This window comes from Electrona antarctica (genome assembly GCF_951216825.1).
Source record: "Electrona antarctica genome assembly, chromosome: 15".
NCBI classification, from domain to species: Eukaryota; Metazoa; Chordata; class Actinopteri; order Myctophiformes; family Myctophidae; genus Electrona; species Electrona antarctica.
In genome coordinates this window covers 39061699-39087072 of record NC_136796.1, presented here as the reverse complement: position 1 = coordinate 39087072, position 25374 = coordinate 39061699, and the positions used below count along the sequence as shown (strand labels likewise).

The window sequence follows — 25374 nt, the reverse complement described above, 5'->3', positions numbered from 1 at the left end:
TCAAATGATTCCCAAGCGGGGCTGCGGCTACGGCTCCCCGCTCCAAGAGATGGGTCAAATGCGGAGAACAAATTTCACTGCGATAACGTGTGTGACAAATCGTACAACTTTGACTTTGAGTGACATGCACATGAACAGAAAGTGACATCTTCATATGAAAACATACAAAAGCATAAGAATTTGTTGAACACATCGGGCAAACATTGTGATGCATTGTGAGATTGTATGAAGATTGAATATATTTAAACATGAGGGGACCTAGTATAGAGCCCTGGGGACTCCAGTCAACTGTAGCTAGCCTATATGGGTTTAAGTGGTTATAAAGAATTATATACAGTACACAGGACTAAGAACTTATACACATTATACTGTACATGTTCTGCTATGATTTTGAGAAACAAATCTATGCCATCCAATTATTGAAATGTGAGAAAAGCGATCTATCTTATCAGGTACAAATCGAACAGGTACATAAGATAACTGAATGCAAGGAGGAGTTTATTTGAAATGTATTTGACAAAAAATAAAATAATAAAAAATACAATTAACCAGAAGCCAACATGAATCACAATGTGCCACACCAAATTAGTTTGGGGAAAAAAAAGATTGAGCCCATATGGGTCCAGTGATAGAATGGGAGTGGTGATACTGAATCAGGGAAAAAAAGAGACCACTCCTAATTTCAAGTAATGACCAGCCGATGGCTATTAACCACATCCTGCATTCCATAGTGATACACCTGATTATGTGAAAGGAAGTTAATACTTGATTAACAATTAAACAATTCCCACAAATGGGGAGTGGCAGACTCAAATTATAAAAAAACATTTGCAATATGTACAGGTATGTTCTATCTATTGTAATATTTGGACTCCATATCTCATTCCCATTCCCAGCACCAACGGTCCCAGAGCTCTTGAACAAACACATGCTAAGGTAGTGGCTTTGCTTTTACCTCACCAATCAAGGGTGGACAAAGGACATAGATTTAAACTTTAGATACCCACTGCAGTCTGCAGGCAGCTGATAGCAGGCTGCTGTTGACAAAGCTTCTTGTCACTCAACAGGGTGATACCTGGTCCTTTAATGTGTCTTTAGTGACACTCATTTAAAGGGCATGGTTCACTGTCATTTCTGATGTCAATTCATTGTGACATGGGGGACGATATGAAGGATGAATACAGCAAAAAAAATAAAATCATAATATCTTTTTAGCTGTCTTAAGGCATTTTTTTGGCTGGATTCCAGAATCCGTCGACCACACCTCCAGAGTATGGCCAGCGGTTTCTTGTTCTGCCTATGCCCAGTCATTATGAGTTAACAGTTGTACATGAGAAGTTTATCAAACTAACGTCGTGAATTCACATCAGTTGTAGGTTTATTTGACGGACAAAGGGACGAGATGGGCCCAAAATAAAACCAGTTTGAAAGGTAAATATGCAATTTAAGCCATGATCTGGTTATTGAATTTCTTGAATATCTGTCTTGCTCAGGTTCCAGAGGTCGACGAGACTTGTCATTGAATTTTAACAGGCAGAATTATTTGTGGTGGAGGAGAATTTGATAGGCAACATAAATGTAAATGATTGCTCAAATATTAAAGGAAGCTTTTTTCAAATTGCAAATACCGTAAACACACATTAGTTATTTAACATGGTATGGCTAAACTACGTATTGTGATCATAGGAGACAACTCATCGACAATTTTGTCTTAGCTACTGTACATTTATAGAACCCTTAAAACATATTTCAACAACAAATATATAAAGCATCAGGTTTGCTTGTTGTTACAGTATTTATTGATTTTGATAATTGCATGTCTCATATGATCACCACAATGTTTGCAACATTGGGTGATTTTGACAAATTATTTGAATTTGTGAAAATCACCCAATGTTGCAAACATTGTGGTGATCATATGAGACATGCAATTATCAAAATCAATAAATAAAATAAAATAAAAAATTGCAATTAATACCGATAATGTGACAACATATTGGAGATGCCGACTGTTGGTTTTTGACACAACTAGACCAGTGTAGAACTGACTTTCTGGAGATTTTATGGTTTTACTTTTAACTATTTTTATTTTAAATTTTTAAATGTTAAACTGTGCAGAACCGCACGTAATTCCGACGGAGCAGGACATGCGCTGCTCTCGTGCTTGCGGTTATGGTTAGGTTATTGTTTGTGGTAGGTTGTCGTTTGTCAGACCAATGACTGAACTAAATACTGAACCCTTGAGAATAGGGCTGGGCAATACGTATATAGATACAGTATATGCTACCAATATGTTACCATAATCGAATAATCGGTTACCATTATCGAATAATCGATATTGTAAATCACAGACGATATCTTGTCTCATATCACAATATCGATTATTCGATTATGGTAACATATTGGTAGCATATACTGTATCTACGTATATACAGCCCTATTCTCAACACACATTGTTTAGTCTCAGTGTAACTTTTCAATTGTTTCCTAATGTGTCCTTTAAGGTTCCAACAATTTCGATATCAAAACGCAGACACAAAGGAAGGTGACCCCAAGCCAGACACATGGATTGGAAGGGCTTGCAGGACCTGCTCAGCGGGGTGAATAAGTACTCCACTGCCTTTGGACGGATCTGGCTGTCTGTGGTGTTTGTGTTCCGTGTGATGGTGTTTGTGGTGGCGGCGGAGCGAGTGTGGGGTGACGAACAGGGCCACTTTGACTGCAACACCCGACAGCCTGGTTGCACCAACATGTGCTACAACTACTTCTTCCCCATCTCACATGTTCGCCTCTGGGCTCTTCAGCTCATCTTTGTCACCTGCCCCTCCTTCATGGTGGTGCTGCATGTGGCCTACCGAGAAGAACGGGAACGCAAGTTTCAGGCCAAGCACGGCGCGGACTGCCACCTGTATAACAACCCAGGCCAGAAGCACGGAGGTCTGTGGTGGACCTACCTCTTCAGCCTCATCTTCAAGTCGGCCATGGAAGTACTTTTTCTGTACCTCCTCCACATGATCTATGACAGCTTCAAGCTACCCAGACGTGTGAAGTGTGATCGCTCACCTTGTCCCAACATGGTGGACTGCTTCATATCCCGTCCAACCGAGAAGACTGTTTTCACATACTTTATGGTGGGAACCTCTATGTTGTGCGTAGTCCTCAACCTCTGTGAGATCTTTTATCTGATTGCTGTCCGAGTGGTGAGGCTTAAACATCGAGGAGGCCACATCCACGCTCTACACCCTAGCTAAACTGAAAGGCCTGGAAGGGGACTGGAACCCCATTTCAAATGATTCTGTGCTATAGGGACCCAGAAATTATGTTGTAGTTTCAAATGTCACAATTGTACTTGAGAAATACATAATAATACATTCATAATGGTGATATTGAAACATTGTTAGAAAGGTTACTCTTGTTTTTGTATTTTTTGTATTGTACTGACATAAAGAATAAAGACAAGTTAATTTAATTATTATAGTGAAATAAAACTACTCTTTATCTGTCCCCGGAATACCATTAAGGACCCCTGGCTGTCCCTGGTCCTCACTTTGGAAACTACTGAGCAACTGGAACACACACACACACACACACACACACACACACACACACACACACACACACACACACACACACACACACACACACACGCCGCACACACACACACACACTTTCGCCTTTCCTTTTTCTTTCTTTCTCCAATACAAAGCAATTTGTGAACATATCATTTTGGTGAAATAGACAATTGAGCAGTAGTACCAGAGTAAATACTTTCATTCTAATGATAATTGAATTATTAAGTTTACAGAACATCAAAATGTGTGTAATCATGCTTACTTTGTTTCCTGAAAATGTTTTGTGAATTCTAAGAATTATAAATAAATGTATTTACACATGGCATCGAATGCTATTTCCACTAGTGTGTTGTAAGCTTATTTGTCCACTTGGTGGCAGTAGATGTCCATTAGTCATTGAGAAAAGAGAATATAGGCCAAATATTGTAGTTTACTGGCTACATGAAGATTTATGACCAATAAACAGATAGAGTTGCAAGCATTGTGGTGATGTTATTGTTTTAAATTGCCACTCAAACTAGCCAAATTAAAATGAAATGGCCTTTCTGTGGTATGTTCCTGTATTGTAACTGCCTATTAGTTTCAGACTTCTAGTCTAGCTTCTAGTATCCCCTGGATGGCGCCAAAGGATAGGCCTATACTGCAATTTACAGCGATGATCCTTATTGGCCTTAGGCTATAACTCGACCAATTGAAGCACATTTAGCACAATAAAACTTGAACTTATTGGGGGTGAATTAAGAAACTGGGTTAAAAGGTAGGCCTATAAGCGTATGGCTCGCAACGGGACTGACAAACAGGAGGACAACTATTTGTAAACTGCACAACATGGGAAGTCACATGTAGCTAAAAGAAATGCCTCAGGACAGGGGAGGTGGTTCTTGCTCCATAAACTGGTTGCACTTGCAACTGCCGTAAAACAACAAAAAGAAGAAGAAGAAGAGGTGGTTCTTCTCTGTCACAGATGCACCTGTGTGTTTGGTTTGTTTTGATGTCTGCATGTCGACAGGAAGCACATGAACATATACCCTCAACGCACACGGATGATGATTTAACAACGGAATGGCTCATACAGGTATAGAGCCCGTCCTCAGATGTTTATTTTGTGAAATTGCAGACATAAGAGTATCCTGTAGGCTGTAGTAGGCCTACTGTAGGCTACATGGAGGTTCGAAGTGAGCCGCATTTGAGCTTTAGATCGTTCATGGTTGGTAGGCCTAAGCAAGATCATTGCATTGAGGGATGGGGGTGTAGGGTAGGCCTACGAATATTCTTTGATGCGGATGATGCCACTTGTTGTTGTTGGTTTAATTTTAAACGTAATAAGTGTATAGGGTGAATAGCATAGCTATTCAGTATATGGATAATTCCATTTCTACTTCTAATTGAAAAAACGATTTTTTGTTTTGTTTTTTCAACTAGAAATAGAAACTACCCAAAAACCGTGTCCTGTCTCATTTTACCACAGGAGGTGTGTGTGTGTGATGCACTCTATGCACAAAGTTAATATTCCTGGTGGTTACAATGAGGAATTGAAAAAATGTTGAGTGCTTGTGAAATACACACAAGTAGGCCTACCTGTGGGTACTTTTTTATCAGGAGATTTCTTGTATCCTTTTATTTTTGCTCAAATATGCATTAATCTTATTTTAAAAACATATTTCATCAGCCAAAGCCAGCTGAAATATGTTTTTATTGTCACAATCACATAGGCCTACACTGTACACCAGTTTTAAGAGTGGGTGAAATTATATTTAAGCTTTCCACAAATTGTATAGTTGCAAGGAATAAAGTGAAAGAAAGAATGTATCATATCATGAAATGCATGGGAGATTGGGAGTGTATCTACATTCATTTAAGTGAAAGGGTAAACCCAGCAGAAAGCTAAGAATGTTGTCTTGTCACACATACCGTTACAGAGACTTGGTTGTTTGGACAGCAGTGGGTGTCTATGTCTGGTCTACTGTATGTGTTTAGCAGGTAATCATTAATGTCGGTGCCATGTGTGCAGTGATTTTGACCTGGCCGCTGTGCAGCTGATCAATAGAACAAGGATAGCCTTGGGACTGTGAACCTGCAGCAGAGATGATGTACTACTGTAACGACAACCTCCTGTAATGATTAGTAGTAGTAGTACTAGTATATATCCACAAGCTCACATTGTGTTACATTGAGACACGTTGCGAGCTTGTATCAGCTATCTGGACGATGTTTGTTTTACAATTTATCCTAATTTTTCCCCCCTCCCCACATCTTTCCTTCCTTATTTTATTTCCTCGTATTGTTTGTTCATTCCTTCTGGGGTTCTCTCCTCTCCTCTCCTCTCCTCTCCTCTCCTCTGGTCAGGTGTGTGTTGTGCCAGCCTGGAGGAGCCCAAGGCTCTGATGAAGATGGGGCTTGGCATGCTCGTAATTGGCCATGTCAACTTCCTGTTGGGGGCGCTAGTGCACGGGGCAGTGCTGCGACACATCAATCTCCACAAACAGGCCAGGGCCATGGAGTACGCCATCTCCAATGTAGTGGCACTGGTGTGTGGAATGCTGGTGAGCAGGCACAACACAGATGCAGAGGGGACAAATACATAAAATATACAGTACATCATTTCACTTCAGTCAAGACATCCATAGTAATCATTTCATTTCATTGCCTAGGTTTGGTGTGGTTAATGAAATGAAATTAAATGAAATGAAATGATTACTATATTTACCCAGGGTATCTGGGCTAAGCTCAAGAACTTGTTTCCAGCCAGGCCCTGCTCATAGAACACATTTCATCGTAGTGGTTCAATGCCTTGTTCAAGGGCACTTCAGCGGTGGTAATTTTAACGTGTCGGACAGCTGATTCGAACTGGCGACCTTCCGGTATCAAGACCGCTCCGCTATCCGTTCGGCCACCGCTGCCACAAATGAGCATGCTGAATCTCCCATGCTTTTGTTTGCTGCCATCTTAAACGTTATAAGGCACATACTGTACCAGCACTCGGCTTGCGTTCTTTAACCACTTTAACCCTGGCATCCCAATTTTGGACTTGTGTTATACTCTAAAAGTTAGGGGAAAAGATCAAGAAATGGCGTGTAATTTCTAAATAAGAATAAAAAAGTGGTTTAGGGCTAGGCTGAACTTGGTACACTGATGTGTGATGCAACACAGCTACATAGCCAATACATGAATAATGCGTGTTAGATTTAGGTGTGCCATGGGCACCAATGTGTTGGCATAATAGCATTACTGTTGACTTGTCAATGCTTGCATATCGGCGCACCTCAATCTAAAACTCATTATTCATTTTATTGTTCTGGAGCTGTGTAGCTCACATCAGCTCTACCTAGAGTCTAGGTCCTAGACCATTAGTCGGCAGAATACTCACAATAGTGTGCCAGTGTTTGTTTCTCCTCCTTTTTTGATTCCTGAATGGGGATATGTATAGGATATACAATGTATAGCTGTTACTTTTTATGTCAAAAAAATCCCAGTTTTAAAAACGGCAATATGTTAAAGTTACAATCTGTACAACTACGTTGTATGTCTGATGGAGAGATGTAATTGAAACAATGAATGAACTACAATAAAGATAGCAATGCATCTAGTGCCCAGTCCATTGTGCTGTCCGCTTCAAATAAAACTAGAAAAAGTGCCCCTCGAGGAACAGGTCTCCACCAGGCCAGGTCAGGTTGTGGCCTCCTGGTGGCGCTATAATAGGCCAATGTGAAAAGGGTGCCATTGGATGGTAATTGGATGATTTGAGGCATTTTGTTCCAAAAATGTGTTTTGCAAAAATCCACCTGCTCTAATCAATGTGAAAAGGGTGGGAAATATTCCTCAGCCTAGTAGGAAAGTTTGTGAAAGACTTCACATAAATTGCACACTGCATCATGATTTGAGGCTTTTTGTTCAAAACGGGCCATTCCTGCAAACTTTGAAAGCCTTGAACACATTTTTAGGATTTTTGGACAGAATTATGTCAAAATAATTGTTTTTACAAATGTCGGCCTCCTGGTGGACCTATAGACGAATTCAGAAACGGGTCTCATGGTTGCAGCTTACGTATTTCCTGTAGGCGGACTCGACATAGCTGCAGGGTTTAAACCCTCACCAGGCGCACCTCTTCTACTACAGTGAACGGTAGAATGACTGATGTTAGTCTGCCTCAAACGTTACTCTTTTACCTGCTTTTTACTAACCCTAACATTACAAAGATCGAGATGGACCTGTTTAGTTTATGGCTGCTCCAACAGTAGTGGCAACTTTCCAAAAAATACAAAAACGGAATGTCAAAATATCCACATCCTCATACTTTAAATGCTTAGTATGTATAAAGTACAGCAGCCATGTGTTCATAAAACAGAAAGATTGGGTATTGGGTAAGACTGACGTTATGTATCTTTCAGGACCTTTCACTGCTTCGTCTCAACCATTACTCAATGGCTCTGGTCTCAGACCCCGCGCTGGATATTTTGACATTCCGTTTTTTTAATTTATTTTTTATGTTGTCGGACTGAGTGCAAAACAAAAACATACTCTCTCCCCATGCCTTCGGCCTGGTGGAGACAATAATTGACATTGACAACCAGGGTCTACATTTCTCAATGGTAGTGTTGGGAGATCACCTCTCCAACCACTGCAGTGGACCACTGGGACGGAAATTAGTTTATAGCCAAAATTATAGCTTACATCTGGCATATTACGTGATACCATGTTGTATTTATGGATGGAAATGAGCTTCTATAGCAAAATCCGGCATATTTACATGATTATTTATTGATTGAAATGTTCATTAATGTGCACTGTCCTGGATAATAAAATTACATACAGAATAGATTGATTAAAATAAAATGTATCTATGTATTCAACTTGTCCTTTGTGTTGTTATTGCAGGGTGTTGTTGCTGGAATTCTAGCAATTGTCCTGTCTAAAAACAAGCGAAACAGAGCTCTGGTGAGTGTTGCCTTTTTAATATGAAAAGTTCTGGGGCCAGAAAGTTATTTATTTATTATTTGTTCCTTTTCTCCTTTTAATGTCAGTCTCTTGATGAAGTGACAGGCAACAGCACTGTGTGCGCGCGCCGCGCCGCGCCATTGCCATTTCTGGTAGCATCTCAAGTCTATTTTTCTCTCTCCACTCTCATTCGGTTCAGGTTGTGTTCCGCTCGCACTCAAAGTTGTATGCGCGTGTGTACCACAGATCTTTATTCTCGGTCTGTGTCTGCCTCAACAGTCAGAACTCGACAGAAGCCTTTTTGAAGTCCTACTTCTGTTCTGGCTGCGGGCGCTGCCGAAACACATCAGTCACAGTTTGAGTCCCATCTGAGCTCCGCTTGGAGTGCGCTTTCTATCTTCCTCTTGTTGTTTTATCGCCCCTGGTCACGTACCACTGCTCCCCTCTGTTTATTTAATCAGCTGTCGGGCTGCTCAGACGAGACCGGCGAGTCAATGAGCTGCACAGAGCTTCACTTTACTTCCCATACCTTCTGGGACAGCAGCACCACTCCCATTGCCTTTGTTTGTGACGGACCACAGAACTAAGGCAGGGCTGGATGGACTAATCACTTTAAACCTGGCAGCCCAATTTAGGGCATGTCACATATGGTAGCCGGCAAACGTTAAAACATTTTAAATAAAAGGTGAAACCAAAAATAGCAGAAATGGCCGATCTACAAGCTCACAACGTGTTGCGGTGCGACATGTGAGCTTGCTGATCTGCATTTTTCACTATTCGTCATACGACAAAGTATGTAGGGCTGAAGTGGCTAATTGCATGCACTTTCGCATGAATAAGTAAGTGTTGTAACCGTGTAAACGTCAGTGGGAGTGAATCATTTGATACCACCCTAAAGAGTAGTGAGAAGAACCACACCTTATGAAACCCTGACACATTCTGTTATCGTACTCCTTTGGCTGCATACAATACAGAGTATCGGTGTTCTAATCAGGAGTTGATTTAACGAGGTAATCTAAACTCCTGATCTATTAATCATGTAAGTTCTTTAAAAGTACTTGAACCCTAGCATCCCTATTCTGAGAGGGAACATCCGGTGAAAAGAGTGCCTGCAAACACGTGAGCTATTTTCAGCCAAGAGACTGTGCAGAGGGAAATAATAGCAGACCTAGTATAGAACCCTGGGGGACTCCAGTCAACTAAGTATAAGACCTGAGGCCGCTTCTACACAGTTCTAAATCTGTAGTTCTCAAACTTTTTCATGTCAAGCACCCAAATGTATGGCCGCAGACGTGTGTGTGTGTGTGTGTGTGTGTGTGTGTGTGTGTGTGTGTGTGTGTGTGTGTGTGGGTGTGGGTGTGGGTGTGGGTGTGGGTGTGGGTGTGGTGTGGTGTGGTGTGGTGTGGTGTGGTGTGGTGTGGTGTGGTGTGGGTTGGTTGGTTGGTTGGGGTTATTTTTGAATAGCCAACGCTAAAATGACTGGGTTAATGTGTGTTTGTTGACCAGACGTGGTCGTTCTTCCTGGTCAGCCTGGTGTCTGGACTGCTATCCACGGCCTCTGCTGTTGGTCTGATGGTTGCCGTGGTGAGGGCCATCCTGCACGGTGGACGCAGTCTTCTTTCCCTCTGTCGTTTCCCCGACGCCATTGGCTATTCCAGCATCACCAATGAGTGCCCATTCGACCCTACACGCATCTATGTAAGTGTGTGTGTGCGTATGTGTATAACAGTGAAGCTTAAAGCTGCATTTTTTACTGAATAGAATGTTATGTTAATCCATCTGTATGGTAGGACATGTTACTGCGGTGGATGGAGGTGGTCTCCCTCATAGACATATAAAGGCTGAATGGCTCAAGGCGGAGTCTCTGACGTAGTTCACCCGGCGGCCATCTTGCTGAGGGGCTACAGTACAGTATGTTCAATGGCAGCTCAAACAAAAATAGTCATAACTCCCTCAAATCTTGAGGGATTTACAAACGGGTTGGTTTAATGCAAACGTCAACGTGGCTATGATTCAGGACGCTTATCTGCTTAATTTTGTTTTTTATATGAACGTCGTATAAAAGCATATATAAGTATGCGGACGTCTCTGACGTTTATAACAAACCAAACCGTTTGAATATCGGTTGAAAATTGAGCAAGTAATGGTTATTTAAAAAGTACATGCCCATAGACACAATGGTATGCTGCCCCTCTGTAAGATGGCCGCCACGTAGCAACGTCGCTCTCCATTGGCCAGAGCGTGGGTGAGCCATCTAGCTTTCTTATATATATCTATGGTCTCCCTACTCGTCCATTGAGGTAGGACACGCGGTACTGGTTGACTAGTAGAACTACCAGAAGTGCATAAGCGCAATACCTCCCCCAACCAATCGCGGTTGCCTTCGTGGCAGCGGTGGCCGAACGGATTGCGGAGCGGTCTTGATACCGGAAGGTCGCCAGTTCGAATCAGCTGTCCGACACGTTAAAATTACCACCGCTGAAGTGCCCTTGAGCAAGGCATTGAACCACTACCATGAAATGTTCTATGAGCAGGGCCTGGCTGGAAACAAGTTCTTGAGCTTAGCCCAGATACCCTGGGTAAATATAGTAACTTTGCTTTGCTTTGCTTTGCCTCTTGGATGAGCGGTAAACCCCAGGTTTGAATCCTGCGTAGGACATAAACAGTGAAGAATTGAAGTCTTCACTCTTGACCACTCTCTCTTGGAGACCTTGGCTGGACTTAGTCCTACAGGCACCTTAGAGGTGTGTTACCACAGATGGCCAGTCAAGCCTGCTCTGCCTCAATGGTTTCCAATTGAAAGGTATCCCATTTGTATTACTCTGTTTGAAAGAAGTGTTTAATGTCACTTCTATATAATTGCATATACCAGTAAGACGCCCTGAGGGAGAGAAGCAACCTCGCCCTAAAGGGCGACGTCGCGTGCACACATCCGCCAGGGTGACGGTAGACTGCGGTGCGAGCGCTGGCGCTTTGGCATGGGGGTCAGATCAGATTGAGTGTACAGGGTTTGATGAGGTCAGATCAACATATGGAATGTCAGATATGGAGATCTAAGGGTGGCAGCAGGGGCTGTGTCTTGAGTGTAGTGTTTGATGAGGTCTGGCCATATATGGAGCGTGTCTTGAGTGTACAGGGTTTGATGAGGTCAGATCAACATGTGGAATGTCAGGAAACAGGTCAGCTCCATATATGGAGATCTAAGGGTGACAACGGGGGCAGTGTCTTGAGTGTACAGGGTTTGATGAGGGCCCAGGTAGGGCCGGGCCTTAATTTCCGGGCCTGTTGAGAACTCTAGTAATAACTTTGAGGCGGGAGCGTCTAGAGTTTGAATGGACTGGTATCAGTCAAAAGGGAGACATCGAAGAGGAAGGATCAATGAAACAACAGGTCAACTCCATATATGAAGATCTAAGGGTTTGAGGTCAGATGTAGAGTTACTGGCCGGCTCTATATATGCAGATCTAGGTGAAGTCTCCTCCATGTATGGCTATCCAGGGTTTGATGAGGTCAGTGTACAGAAGCACAGAGGCATACTAACAGCAACATCTTTCAGTACATAAAAATGCAACACAGTGTGAGATTTAGCCTCGGGTATTTCATCATAACTTTTCGTTCCACATGAGGCCTGCATGAAGTCAATCTTCTAACCAAAGAGCCTGCTTGTGAAATTGCTTTGGGGTTCCTAAATAGTTTTTTCTGCTCCTTGATTTTCCCTGCGACATTGGACCGCTCCCCAGCGGAAATGAAAACACACTTGATTTCTTTGCATGCATTTTGTTCACACTCCACAGCACTCTCCAAAATTGAAACTCTGTATCATTACACGGGCACAGATGTGCTTTGTCTCCAGTTGCTGTCAATGCCCATGGGTGTGCTGGCCTGTAATGGCGTTTTCTGCACAGTCCAGGTAGGGTTGGCTACTCGCTCACACACTTCTGTTCCATCTCTTCACCCCCCAGAGTACCACCCTGATCCTGTGGGTGCCTCTGATCGCCACATCCATCGTCCAGCTGGTGTTTTCCACGCGATGCTTCGCTGTATGTCTCACATTCCTGGGTCTGCCTTGCTGTCATCGCCACAAGGGGCCCATAGGCCGGAGGCCAGTGGTGAGTGTTGACCCCTATGCACAGAGTAATTAACTGCTTTTACCCTGGCGTGGTGTCCCTATTTTAGACATGCCAATAGGCGAAAAGTGTTGTAAAAATGTATTCACAAATAGACAATCTACAAGTATATCTGTATATCAGTATATCTGCTATATTTACTATTTTTGAAACGGGGTTTAGGTGCAAAATTGTAGACTGGGCATTTGTTTTAGGTCTGTAACATTTATAATCTAAAAATGTTGTTGACTGACTATGCAACAGCAAGTACCGTGTCTTTTCAAACTCGACCCACTTTGACTTTAACCAATCTGTATGTGGTTGGAGGTGGCTTCCCTATGTCAGGACGCCACCTACTGGAGAGAGAGAGACGGAGAGAGACGGCAGACATTAAAACAAATCTTTAATCATTAGGTTGCAATGTGAAATAATTTGACATCTTTCAGTTATGTACCTCTCTCTGTCACCCGCTTTAGATCAATACAGATAATAATTTCTGGAAGGAAATTGCACCGATATCTGAAGTCCAATAAAGATGGTGATGCATCTAGTCTCCTATCCTGTGCTCTGTCTGCTTAAAATAACTTTATTGACATTGTCAACCATTACGTGTCCTACCTGACAAGTGTTAATATGGATTCCACCAACGTTATCGGATAGATCCGCCTAGTTTTACTCGGAGTGTAGAGTAGGAGAGTAGCGACACGCTTTGATCTCGCCGCAAAGCGGGTGCCTATGGGCTATAGTTCCAAACATTGCTCCTATGGCTGGAACTATCCCATTGAAATAGAATGAGCACTTCCGCATTCCATTGTTACAATGGGAGTCAACGCTAGTGCCGCCACTCTCTTACTATATTACTCTGGTTTTACTGGTTATGGTTAGCCTAACCATAACCAGTAAAACCAGAGTAATATAGGTCTAAGGTTAGGTTTATGTATAGCTTTAATGAGGTTAAGTATTGGAAGGAAGGAGGAACTGTCGATCACAGTGACTAGTACTGGCCAATCACAGCGGGTCTCCCTAGAAAAGCGGTGTAAGCATGCACCTGACCCAAGAGTCTAATGGCTCAATAGAGACACACGGGGACTACAAATGTCACGCCCCCAAATGAGACAGCGTCCCCACTTCTGGTCCGTTGGCACGGATACTGCAGGCCAGCCCATAGAAGTCCATTGAAATTCAACTGTAGTTAGCCTACTTTTAAAATAATATGAAATTAACTGAAGACTATATTGATTTGAATAAAAATATGTTTCCAAATGTATGAAGTGTCTTTGTCAACATATATTGTTGTTTTCTCAATAGAGGATGTATTTCACATTTAATTTACCACTTGAATGAGTTACCCATAATGTTAACGGATCAGAGGGGAGACGGCAGACAGAGAACCTGTCGCTTTTAAGGGACGTCACTGCCTTTACGAGGGCGACTTTGAAGAGTGGAATTCTCAATATACATCCCGATCCCGACTGACTTTGTTATTCATGTCTATATTTTGAACATGTCACGGGCTTACTATATATATTCTACCTACCACGGAGCTCCGACGGTGTGTATTAACTTTGCTGAATAGTTGCATGGGAAAATAACCCAGCTAAATGGAGGAGTGACATCCTGACATTTTCAACTACCTAGTGAATTCTCTAGATGAGTATTAATAATAGTCTTGCAAGATGCTGTTTAGATCATTTTCAACAAATACATAGCATATAAAACGAAATACAACAAATATATCTGGGTATTGAAAACCTCAAGGGATGCAACCGTGACGTATATACCGTGCGACCACTTTGACTTGAGATTTAAAATGCTAGCACTTTTCACAAACTGATGGAGTATATTATAGTACATTGTAGGATGTATATTGAGATGGCTTGTATGTGACATTGAAAAGGACAAATCAAACATATGGGACACTTTATTAGAACACAAAAAAATCGCTATAGCCTCAGTAATGAACCAGTGAAATTAGGGTATTTCATGATGCCTCTCATAGGGATTGCATTGGCAGCTGCAGTACACAGTTGAAACGGACCAGAAGTGGGGCCGCTGTCTCATTTGGGGGCGTGACATTTGTAGTCCCTGTGTGTCTCTATGGAAGAGTAGGGAGACCACGTCCAACCACTGCATGCTCTGCTAGTAGGCATGTAACGATATATCGAATATCGCGATATATCGATATTAAATCCCGACGATATGTATCTATTTATTAAAAATAAAAATCGATTAAAAAAATAAATAAAATAACTTTAGTGTGTGATATGAAATGTGAGCTATAATCATATTCCATCATATTCGCATGCTTTTGGAGAGAAATGACAGACTCCATGCAGTCACTTTCAGTAGTAGAGGCCTGCAGAGGGGAGATGTATGTGTCTGACTGTGCCCAGGTGATGGTCGTTAATTGATGCTCTTTAATACATCAAGATAGACAATTATGTTTGCAATGTAGTTAAATACAAATTGTGAAAAAAGCTTGGGGGGGGGGGGATAAATCATTAAAAAAAAGTTTTTTTGGTCATTTGTCTGGAAAATAATTGTGTTGAAAATATTGTGAACCTCATATCGTGATACGTATCGTATCGTGAGTTGAGTGTATCGTTACATGCTTATCTGCTAGGCCGATAAAATCAGGTTTTATTCATTTAAGTAAGTCCCACATTGTAGCTTGGATGCTTAATTTTGATTGTGAAACGTGAACTCGTTCCAATGCGTGTCTCGTCCCCCCCCTCCCCCCCCCCCCCCCTCTCGCTAGGTAAACGGAGCGCAGCCGATGGAGACCACTCGCTATGCTCCACCTCCAACACAGCAGCATCAGGAGCATCAGTCCCATGGTGGTCCTCAGTCTGAGAGGCAGCCTCTCAATCAGCCCCACAGAGGAAGCAACACCTTGCCCTTACCCACCATCACCGAGCACCACCAACTACTGGAGAGAGGTACCGCGGAGAGGTCCAGCTTCTGGGTATAGATAACGTTAAGATCACACATCTGTGTGTCTTCTGGATATACAGTAGATAACATTAGAATCACACGTGTATGTGTCTCGTACATTACGAAGAGTTGGAGTAATGCCTGATTTGTACTCCAAATATGGTTTTACATGCAACACTGGCGCAAGTATAAAGCAGACTTTATGATCACATGTCTGTCTCATACGTTAGTATTGTGTATACAGTAAAGGCACATTTATACCTCCGTAGTATGATGGTGCCTCTTGCCGACAAGAACTGATGCGACGTGTCGTTAGCTTGAAAACCCGGTCTTACCAGCAAGCAACACCGTCGTGTGATGAATTAAATATTGAGCTTGGTTAGCACCTACAACCCACTCCACATCCATTATACCCATTTCCATTTCAACTGTGACCCCCAGCCTCTAAACTGTTACAAACTGTTTAAATTATCTGTTCTTGTTTTTTGTTGTTGTAGTTTTTTGCTAACTTGCACAACTTAACTACTAGTACTTGAGGTAATCCATGATTTATGGAGCTTAGATGCCAAGATTGTTATTTCAACAAGCACACAGGATTCCAGTCACATAAATATTGGGTGTGTGTAGTCTGTGTACCTGCTTCCCAACTGGTTCAGCCAGCCTGTCTGTCTGTCATTGTTTCTGGTTTGACATGTTTTGTTTCTGATAAAAGCTCAAGAGAAAGTTTTGAGTTAGAACCAGTGTTTTGATGTGGCCTTGGCTGGAGCATATTTATTTTATTTCTAAATAAAAATCACATTGATGATACATTTATTATCCCAGTGTTTGGCATTGAAGTGAAATATGTATATTTGATCAATTCAGTGTAACTTGGAATGTTTCATTGAATTATGAATTCATAATTAAATCAATATAAAATAGCAGATGTACTAGCTGGCGATGCATTGTGAGCTTGTAGAATTTGGTGAGCGATACGGTACCGTGGTACTTCATCAGTATAAATCAGGCTTAATGAATAGCTGAGGCATACCTTGACAAGATACATTACACTACAGACTTGTATTTTTTTCTGTAATGTGATGCTGTCATCCCACAGACAATAGACTGTAAAAGTACTGCTAGTTCTTGAACACTGTGTGAACACTGAACATTGTCTCCAATTCCACATCCTTCAGCGGTCATGATACGACTAGTTGTTTAAGAAAAGGCACCACACGTGCAGCGTTTGAAACACATAAGGTATATTTTTGTCATCGATTTCCGAGTCCAACTTAACAAACATGACATCCTCACACGAGGTTTTCATGCAACAGAAAAGAAGGAAGTGAGGTTAAGAAGAAAGGAAGGAAGGAATTTATACAACGCACTGTACCAGTTCCAACAGAGGCAGTGACATTAGAAAAGGATTTTTATATAGATGAGCAGTGGGGTAGCAAGTTGTTCCATATCCTACCAGCAGAGGGCAGTGACACTATAATAAGGTCCCCCGAAGCAGAGGTTGCAGCTGGTTAGGATTGCTACCTGCATTATTAGTTTGGTGGAAGTTAAACCTAAAAGCCACTGATCTCTGACCAGGTTAGTATTTCCCAGAAAGCTAAAAACGCCACTGATCCAGGAATCGTTGTAACTTGTCTCCATCTCTTAAAGGAAATCCATGTTTCTTAACTGCTGGGTAAGCAGACAAACTGAAGAGGTTATAAAAGCATTTTGACTAGAGAGTGATGAACGAGCCCTTAGTGAGTTCTCTGTCTGCCAAAGGAGAGCGGGAGAGAGGGAGGGGGGAGAGAAAGGGGGGCAGTTTTATCCCAAAGCATGACAATATTTTATTATTTCAGTGTGTAGGTCTGGTACAATGCTGAGGAAATGCAGAGCTACGAAATGGAACAGCAGCTGCTGCGCATTTATTATTAATTTGTTGGGGTTGGTTATGTGGTCTTTGCAGGAGCATGCAGCGCACTGAGAGATAAAACAACAAGAGCCTTGAACTTTACTGTTCCTCAATGAGAGAACTTTAAAATACTTACAAATTAAGAAACAACACATCATGATGATAATACTGTAAAAGGTAGCCTCAGACACAGCATATTCACATGCCCACAAAACTGTCACTGTGCATTCATTCGGACCAAATACGCAGCCTTACTTTACACACACGCGCACACACACACATACACACACATACTGTACACACGCACGCACGTGCACACACACACACACACGCACACACACGGTGGCTCAAATGATATGTACTACTGGTGTCATTGATCAAATGCATTATGGATTCACCTGGTACACATTTACCCTCATCAATAATTTCCCCTGCAATACTGAAAGGTGACGATTCTCCTCATATCGACACTTTCTGAAATCCCAGTGAGGTCCGTCTCAATAGTGTATCTTTCCCACTGTTCAATTTACACATTTAATAATAACTAAAAACCACAAAATAAAATGAAAATAAAAATGTATAAATAAAGCAATATCAAGAGGAAAACGATACCATGTACAAAAGAAGAAAAAGAAAAGACCAAAATAAAAAATATTAAAAATTAAAAGTATCGACATCAATAAAAACCCTACAGGATCGCCAACCTTCGTTCCCTTTGTGAAATCCCACCCCTCCCCCCCAACCATACACTCACAACCTCAACTAGATCGCCCTGTGTGTGCCCCCATCCTGAATTCACACCATCTCAGAACTACGCTACATAATACTGCCTTTCAACGCAAGAGTGTGTGTAATCTTTATATGAAAACAAACATACTTGTCTATTTTTATCTTATGATATATATATATATACTGTGTGTGTGTGTGTGTATATATATATATCATACACATAAATATATGAATATAAAAGTGGTAGAGGAGCTGTGCCTTGGAAGAGAAGACTGGAACGAGACTGTGCCGAACACTTAACGGGAGCCATGCATGGTTTTCAAGATGAAAACGTTCCCGTCCCACGAAAATAATGATAATAAAAGAGAGAGAGAGAGAGAAAAGAAAACTCCGGACTTGTGCCCAAATGGCCTGACACAGCACTCGCTGCATGGATCCCGACAGGATCCCGGGTATTGGGGGGAACGTGGTGGACGCCATGGCAACCGCACGTTTGTATCTCAGTTGACCCTTACGTTATATGCGCGTCGCCTTTTCAAAAACGTACAATTTTATGTGTATACAATGTGTGAATTTCTTTTCTTTTTTTTTTCCCCCCTCAGAATTTTTGTACGCCAAAAAAAGGGAAGATAATAATATAAGAGAGACGAGAACTATCATGCATTGATTTGAGTGACTGTTTTCCATAGCAACGGGGGGCGGGGCCGGGGTGTGCGGGTTGGTAGTCGATAGCCTCAGAACTGGGAGGCGGAGCTTGGGTCGCACTGAAGTAGCCGCACAATGGAAGGGTCGCTTTTGGCACCTTTGATGAACTCTTCCAGAGACAATTTACCTGAAAGGGAATGGAGGATGGAGAGGCAAGTTAAGTAAATTACTTGAGTATAACACACTGTATCTCGCAGTACCCATTTTTATGGGTCAGAAGAAAATATATAATATATACATACTAGTCCTTACCCATTCTAATATATATGAACGGCAAATGATGTACAGTGTGGGTAATGCAATGTAATAGATCACATTATTGATTGGGAGGGAATTGTTAACTGATGAGCTTGGGAAGTTAAGTTGGGATGGGCACAGAATTAATATTATTAGGCAAGTGGTGCACAAAGCATTCCCTGGGGTGGGGGGTCTCTGTGTATTCCTGGGACTTGCATAAATAGTCTCTGTCACACACATGCGTGCAACCCGTGTCCATGTCTTCCCCGTGCCCCGTGTCTTCGCCATGTCCGTGTGGCTCCGCGACCCGTCGTTGCAAGACACAACACATCCGTGTGTTGCTGATATAGACGGATAATCGTTCCTATTTTATCCTGCTGTTCATTTTATCACATTAACTTTGCAAATAACTAACTAGTATGCGCCGTGTCGGGGTGAAGTCTTCCCCGTGTGTCCGTGTGGCTCTGTTGACTGCTGCTGCCTCAGTGAAGGAGGAGGTGGAGGAGGGGGGCGGACCGACGTCTACCCTAGCTAGCTACACGGTACACATCGGCGTGGTGTTGGGGGCAGATCGTCGTCTTTTAGCCGGGGATGCCTTCGCTGTTTCACCCGCGATTAGTTAAAAGTTATATCCAGTGACGTGCGAACAGTGCAAACATTGCAAATAACTGTGGCATGGCTTTGTAGATTGCGGTGGTGGTAGAAAGAAGTGGTAGCCGTGTTGATGCGGATGGGCATGTAGTGTCTGTGTATCTCACAGCGTGGTGATGAGGCTGGCCAATCACAGCTCTGTTTTGCCGTGGCGATGGGCATGCGATCGGGCTAGCCAGTCACAGCTCTGTTTGTTGTGTGGAATTCTGTAGGTTAGTATGTGTGGTGTGGCCGAATTAGCTGTTGAACATGATGGCGATGTTGCACAGGTAAGGAAACTGTGACCCATACATTAAGCTGTGTCCCTCCCAACATGCATTTCACTGTATGACACGTGATTAGCGGAGCGATGGCGAGGCTAGGAGTTGATTTAGGCGAGAATGAAGAAAATTAAGGTAGTGCAAGCAAATGTTTGGTGCTTGTTAGCAGCGCACATTGAGGCGGGAGCACAGGGCCGTGTGGCGTGAGGTGCGTGGAGGCTGTCCGACGTGCGCCGTGGCGTTAGATGGGCACCTAAGCAAGCAGCAGTCCTGCTCTGTGCTAAGGAAGTGTTTACAGACTGACTGATTTTCTTGAATTGTAATATTATATATAAACTGTCTTCATCTATTGCACACACATGTTGTGAACTGTGGTATAGCATATCTAAAATTATAATATTACGTACCGTAAATCATACATAAAATTCACCATTTATTGCAAATGAAAAACCGTTGATGGCTCAACTCTTAAAATGTTCCATATTTCTTAGCTAATTATCATGCTAAACTAAAACACTATGCAAAACCCCCTATGGGTATAAAAGCCAGACATTGACTTAGTTTAAAGGAGAATTTCAGACTAGAAGGCTTTCTTACCTTTATTTGTAGTTGTTACACATGAATTGAACTGAATTGCATTTAATTGAATGGGGCATTGGGTTTTTGTGCTAATTCGCTTATTTCCATCGCTCAAATAATTTTTTTTGTATATATCCTCTCTTCATAATGTAAATAGTATCCCAAGCGGCACACTTTACTACTTATTTCGATGGAAATAAGCGAATTAGCACAAAAACCCAACCCCCATTGAGGGCTTATGGTAGGGGAAATAGCCAATAATGCACTTTTGCACAAAATAACACCTGGACCTCTTTGGTGGGGACGTAACGACTATAAATAAAGGTAAGAAAGCCTTCTAGTCCGAAATTCTCCTTTAACTGGAGCCATGCAACATTGAATTTCAGTTCAATTTTAACATTTTAACGCATTTCCTCTTCCTCCCACCATCGTTGTTGAGGTCCATCTGTCTGAATATCTTATCCGTCCTCTTCTCTGGTGTGGACTCATCCTCTGGCATCTTCATCACGGATGACACCATCTTGTAGATGGCCTGGGGGAGAGAGAGTAGATAGAGGAAGGGCATACGTTAGTCTGATGACATACGTGACTCACCCGTGGCCTCGGCGTTAGGTTAGGGTTAGGGTTAGTAGACTCACCCGTGGCCTCGGCGTTAGGTTAGCGGTAGGGTTAGTAATGTTGGATTATTGGGACGTCGGACTAACGCTATACGCACCCAGGGGGGTAGCCGAATTCTGGCCAGGCAGTGGCATGCAAATGACAGAAAAACAAAAGAAAATCGCTAAACTATATTTGCTTATAGGATACAGATTTTAGCATGACAGTTCATATGACATTTGTGTTCCCTGTGCCATAAGCCGCTCCCTGGGCAAGTCTTCAAGGAATCATGTCCACATAGGGCGCTGGGACAATTCCTAGCGAGCAGAAGTTGGCCTCAGACAGAGATCAGAGTGGCGGGGGGTGGGGGTGGGGGTTTACGAGCAGAGCTTACCGTATTGATTGCGGATATCTTTATCTATGACCGATAAGACCTCCTTCTGTCTCCTGATAGTACTAAATTAACCTCTGTGAGTGAACGGAGAAGCTCCCCAAGTATTCGCCGGTCTTAGACGCTAGCTTATGCGCCGCCCACTCAATCCTCTCCGGAAGGAGTTGAGGAGGGATGTGAAGCTGACTGTAGATCATTGTCTGGGACTCTCACCGCAGCATCTTCCTCAGAGGGAAACTTAGCTCGCATAAAACGAGGCCTCTGCGCCATCGCTCCACTGCTATGACTAAATCACTGGCAGCGGGCGACTGCACGCCAAGGCGGTATGATTTCAAATGGTTTTCAGCCCTTGAAAACAATTTGCTTCTCCTCTGATCGCAATGAATAGCTCTCGTTTGTGGGGGTTATTGGTGAATGTGAAAGTGCCACTCGTTACCATAGAAGTCTGCACACAGCCTAATATCATTGAATAAATTGGAGACCTTGCTTTTGTGCTCTCTCACCAGTCCGTCCCCCCCCCCCCCCCCCACACACACACACACACACATCTCTATGCAATAATACAATAGCTCCCTTTACTTTCATCCAGCGGTGCGTAACCTCAACGAGCTTGAGGATAATCCCAGTATTCTGCACACTCGGGGATAAACTGGTTAAATTTAACTCACTAATCCAAGAGAATACACATTCATAGGCCCCAGACAGAGAGTCTGTTGCATATCTATTCACATGATTTGTATGTGGTCTCTTTACATTTTGTTTCATTAATGGCTTGGTAGCCTGAGCTAACGCTAGACATTTCTGGCCTAGATGGGAGGGCCGCGGCTCAGATTTGCGTACACCCTGGATTGGTTCACCGATCTGTCCGTCAGCCCCGGTCTCTCCTCCCCCCCCAGTGCAGCACTGTTATTGTGTCGACCAGAAGCAGAAACCACTGGTTGCTGGATTATACCATTCTAACGGACTGTCAAAGTTAGAATGTCGGCACACGTTGGTTTTTTTCTTAGACGGTGTGGTGGGTTCTTCAGCCATTCTCCTCATTTTCCTCGCATAGCCTCGTTTGAAGTTCCACTGGTAATGATTTCCTCACGGTGTTATTTTGAGGGGTGCACATCGCTCAGAGCCCTGACGTCACATCATTTGAAGCGACGCCTACGCGGAAGGGTTGACTCCCACGTTTAGGCCAGTGCAGCCCATGCGTAAATCCAGGCTTTCCTTTTTCGCGCAGACGAAATGAAAGCCTGGGTATCGAGGCTAATGGCTTGGTGATGTGCTCTGTTGCTTTCACATACTCAACAATGGGCTCTATTCGCACCATTTTGGAAAGAATTTGGGCATCTTCCCTACTTCACAGGTGTTACCACTGATACAGAGTAAGGGTGCTGCTCATTGGAAACTACACCAGTGGGTCTCAGTCTCAAAGTGTCCTTGAGTGGGTTCAAATTCCAAATGGCCCCGTACGGGTGTGTGGGGGGGGTCCTTGAAATTAAAAACCACTGCACACTAAATGGAACAGAGCCTTAATTAGTATCATCAGTAACACCTGTGAAGGAAGTATGGAAGCGGGCCGGACATAGGAAGAGTTATTCCATGTGCATATACTAGCCCATTGACTGTGGTTACTGTGGTTAGTGTCAACCCATGAGTCAATGCCTTTGTATGCCAGCAGCTTAGCCTCCATGCAGATATCCATTCATTTCAATAATCACAGCTATCATCTGATCACAGAAATAAAGTGAAAATGAATCATGAGTCCAGATGGCCACTGTTTTCCCTGTGCTGGATGGAGGACATTCGTATTTTTTTATTGGCTAGCTGGCCTTACCGTGTCCAGCTGAAGTTCATTTTTAGTAGGCTAGTTCCGCAAATCAAACGGCGCTGTGTAGCCAAATGACCGTAAGCACGCCGTGACCTTAGGTTAATGACATATTTAGACTTCCAAACCTTAACCTGTAAATCTTATATCTGTGCAAATGTGGTGTCGACTGCATCTTTGCGAAATACAATCTGGTGAAATGGGCACTATGGTTTTGGTCTTCTGTCCTGGACATATGGCATGGTAAAAATCCTCATCTCCATTTTTTTGGACTTCCTAGAAATAACTATTTGAAATTGTAGCCTGTGACCTGGGCTTTGTGTCAATCAACATGAAGAGAAATCCAATCTGTCAATGTCAAGGAAGCCAGCCCCTGCTGTCTATATCTATGTCTGTCGTATCGGCTGTATGTACAGTAGTATCTATCTGGAAATGTGTAGACAATTATATCTACACACTATCTACACAGTGAAATTCTGGCCATGCCAGGCTATGTATTTGCATGTGTTAAATGTACATAGCCTACAATGCAGATTGTGGTCTTGTGACATAACAAATCAACATGCAAGGCAATCATGTGGCTTTACATGTGGGCACTATGTTATCAAACTTAACCCCTTTATGTGGGCGGCAAAGGCCTAGTGCTTAAGCTGCATACCACACATAAGCTCTAATGTGGCCTGACAGCAAGTTATGGGTTCGATTCCCGAACAGCAAAAATAGCTGATCCACAAGCTCACAACTCATTGCAATGTGATGAATTGTGAGCTTGTCCCCCCCCCCCCCCCCCCCCCCCCCCAGAGAGGACTTATAGGGCCTTAGTCCTACTCCTCCTCCCAGCCAACACTCCCCACTGATAGGTAGATATATACAAAGTCGTTTAATAATGACATGGCCAAAATCTATTAATTAATGCTCGGAATCTCTGTGTCTGGGTATGAGTGTGTCAGATAAGAGTTTGTCCAGGATATATCTATACACCTGTGTGTCTGTGTGTGAATGCCTCAGGCATGACTCGGGCACCGTCCGACCGATTGGCTTCAGTCTTGGCCTGTGTGCCGCTCACTCACGACCCAATCGGTACTGCACTGTCAGTACTCTGACAGCAGGTACAACGGCTACTGCATGACCAGAGAGGGTCGCGTTCCCAACAGACATTGTCCTACACAAGTTAATTATTAATCCTTAACCCATTTTGGGCGGGAACCCCTTTTGGTGTTAGCATTATGTTATGCTTTAGCTATTGAAAAATAGCAGATCTACAAGCTCATAGCGCGCCACCGAGTGGCGCGCTACGAGCTTGTAGGTCTGCTATTTTTGAAAATTCGAAGAACCACTGACATAGAAACATAGCTTTTTCAGAAAACTGTCAGGACGTAGAAGACATTTTTAGAATCTGATCTCAGGTCAAAATGGGTTAATTATCCATCAGACACCTTCTCACCTGCACAATTTCCAGCATCTCGTCACGGCTGATGTAACCATTGCCGTCCAGGTCGTACATGCTGAAGGCCCATTTCAATTTCTGCTCCAGCTTCCCCCGCGACGTCACGCTCAGAGCGATGATGAACTCCCGGAAGTCTATCGTGCCGTCGCCGTTGGTGTCGAACGTGCGGAAGACGTGCTCCGCGAACTTGGAAGCGTCGCCGTAGGGGAAGAAGTTGGCGTAGATCTTTTTGAACTCTTCCACGTTGAGGTTTCCACTCGGACAGTCCTTTAGGAAGCCCTGGAGAGATTGATTGATTGATTGAATATTTTATTAGGCAACATATAAATGCAAACAGCACAATGTACAGTCAGGCATTTTTTTTGTCTGAAAAAGGATTTCACCGAAGAAAGACCTTGCGGCCTTGTTTCCATTCGGGTCCCATCCACTCACACATGACATGAATAACTAGAAAAAGTGCCCTTCCGGGCACAGGTCTCCACCAGTGTGTGTGATGTTTGGCAAAATGTGTAGGAGTAATATATAAA

At 43.0% G+C, this 25374-nt stretch overlaps 3 protein-coding genes across 3 annotated transcripts in view; 2 read left to right on the top strand and 1 right to left on the bottom strand.

The window, feature by feature from the left end:
* Nucleotides 1–2541: 2541 nt before the first annotated feature.
* LOC306938840 (gap junction beta-3 protein-like) lies at nt 2542–3535 on the top strand. The gene has a single exon (XM_079523172.1). It carries the CDS (start codon nt 2565–2567, stop codon nt 3249–3251), a length of 687 nt encoding a protein of 228 aa, XP_079379298.1. The 5' UTR covers nt 2542–2564; the 3' UTR covers nt 3252–3535.
* Nucleotides 3536–4343: 808 nt separating this feature from the next.
* On the top strand, nt 4344–16354 carry LOC306938415 (keratinocyte-associated protein 3-like). Its single transcript, XM_079522588.1, has 6 exons — nt 4344–4647; nt 5919–6115; nt 8448–8507; nt 10014–10205; nt 12470–12616; nt 15372–16354. Exons 1-6 carry the CDS (start codon nt 4635–4637, stop codon nt 15582–15584), a joined length of 822 nt encoding a protein of 273 aa, XP_079378714.1. The 5' UTR covers nt 4344–4634; the 3' UTR covers nt 15585–16354.
* Nucleotides 16355–18219: 1865 nt separating this feature from the next.
* The window catches only part of LOC306937863 (hippocalcin-like protein 1), a 50396-nt gene continuing 43241 nt past the window's right edge, over nt 18220–25374 (bottom strand). Inside the window, exons 3-5 of the mRNA XM_079521868.1 lie at nt 24845–25126; nt 21023–21128; nt 18220–18996 (exon numbers count right to left, since the gene is read on the bottom strand). Coding sequence (XP_079377994.1) covers nt 18899–18996; nt 21023–21128; nt 24845–25126 — 486 coding nt within the window. The 3' untranslated portion in view covers nt 18220–18898. The remainder of the gene's footprint in view (nt 18997–21022; nt 21129–24844; nt 25127–25374) is intronic.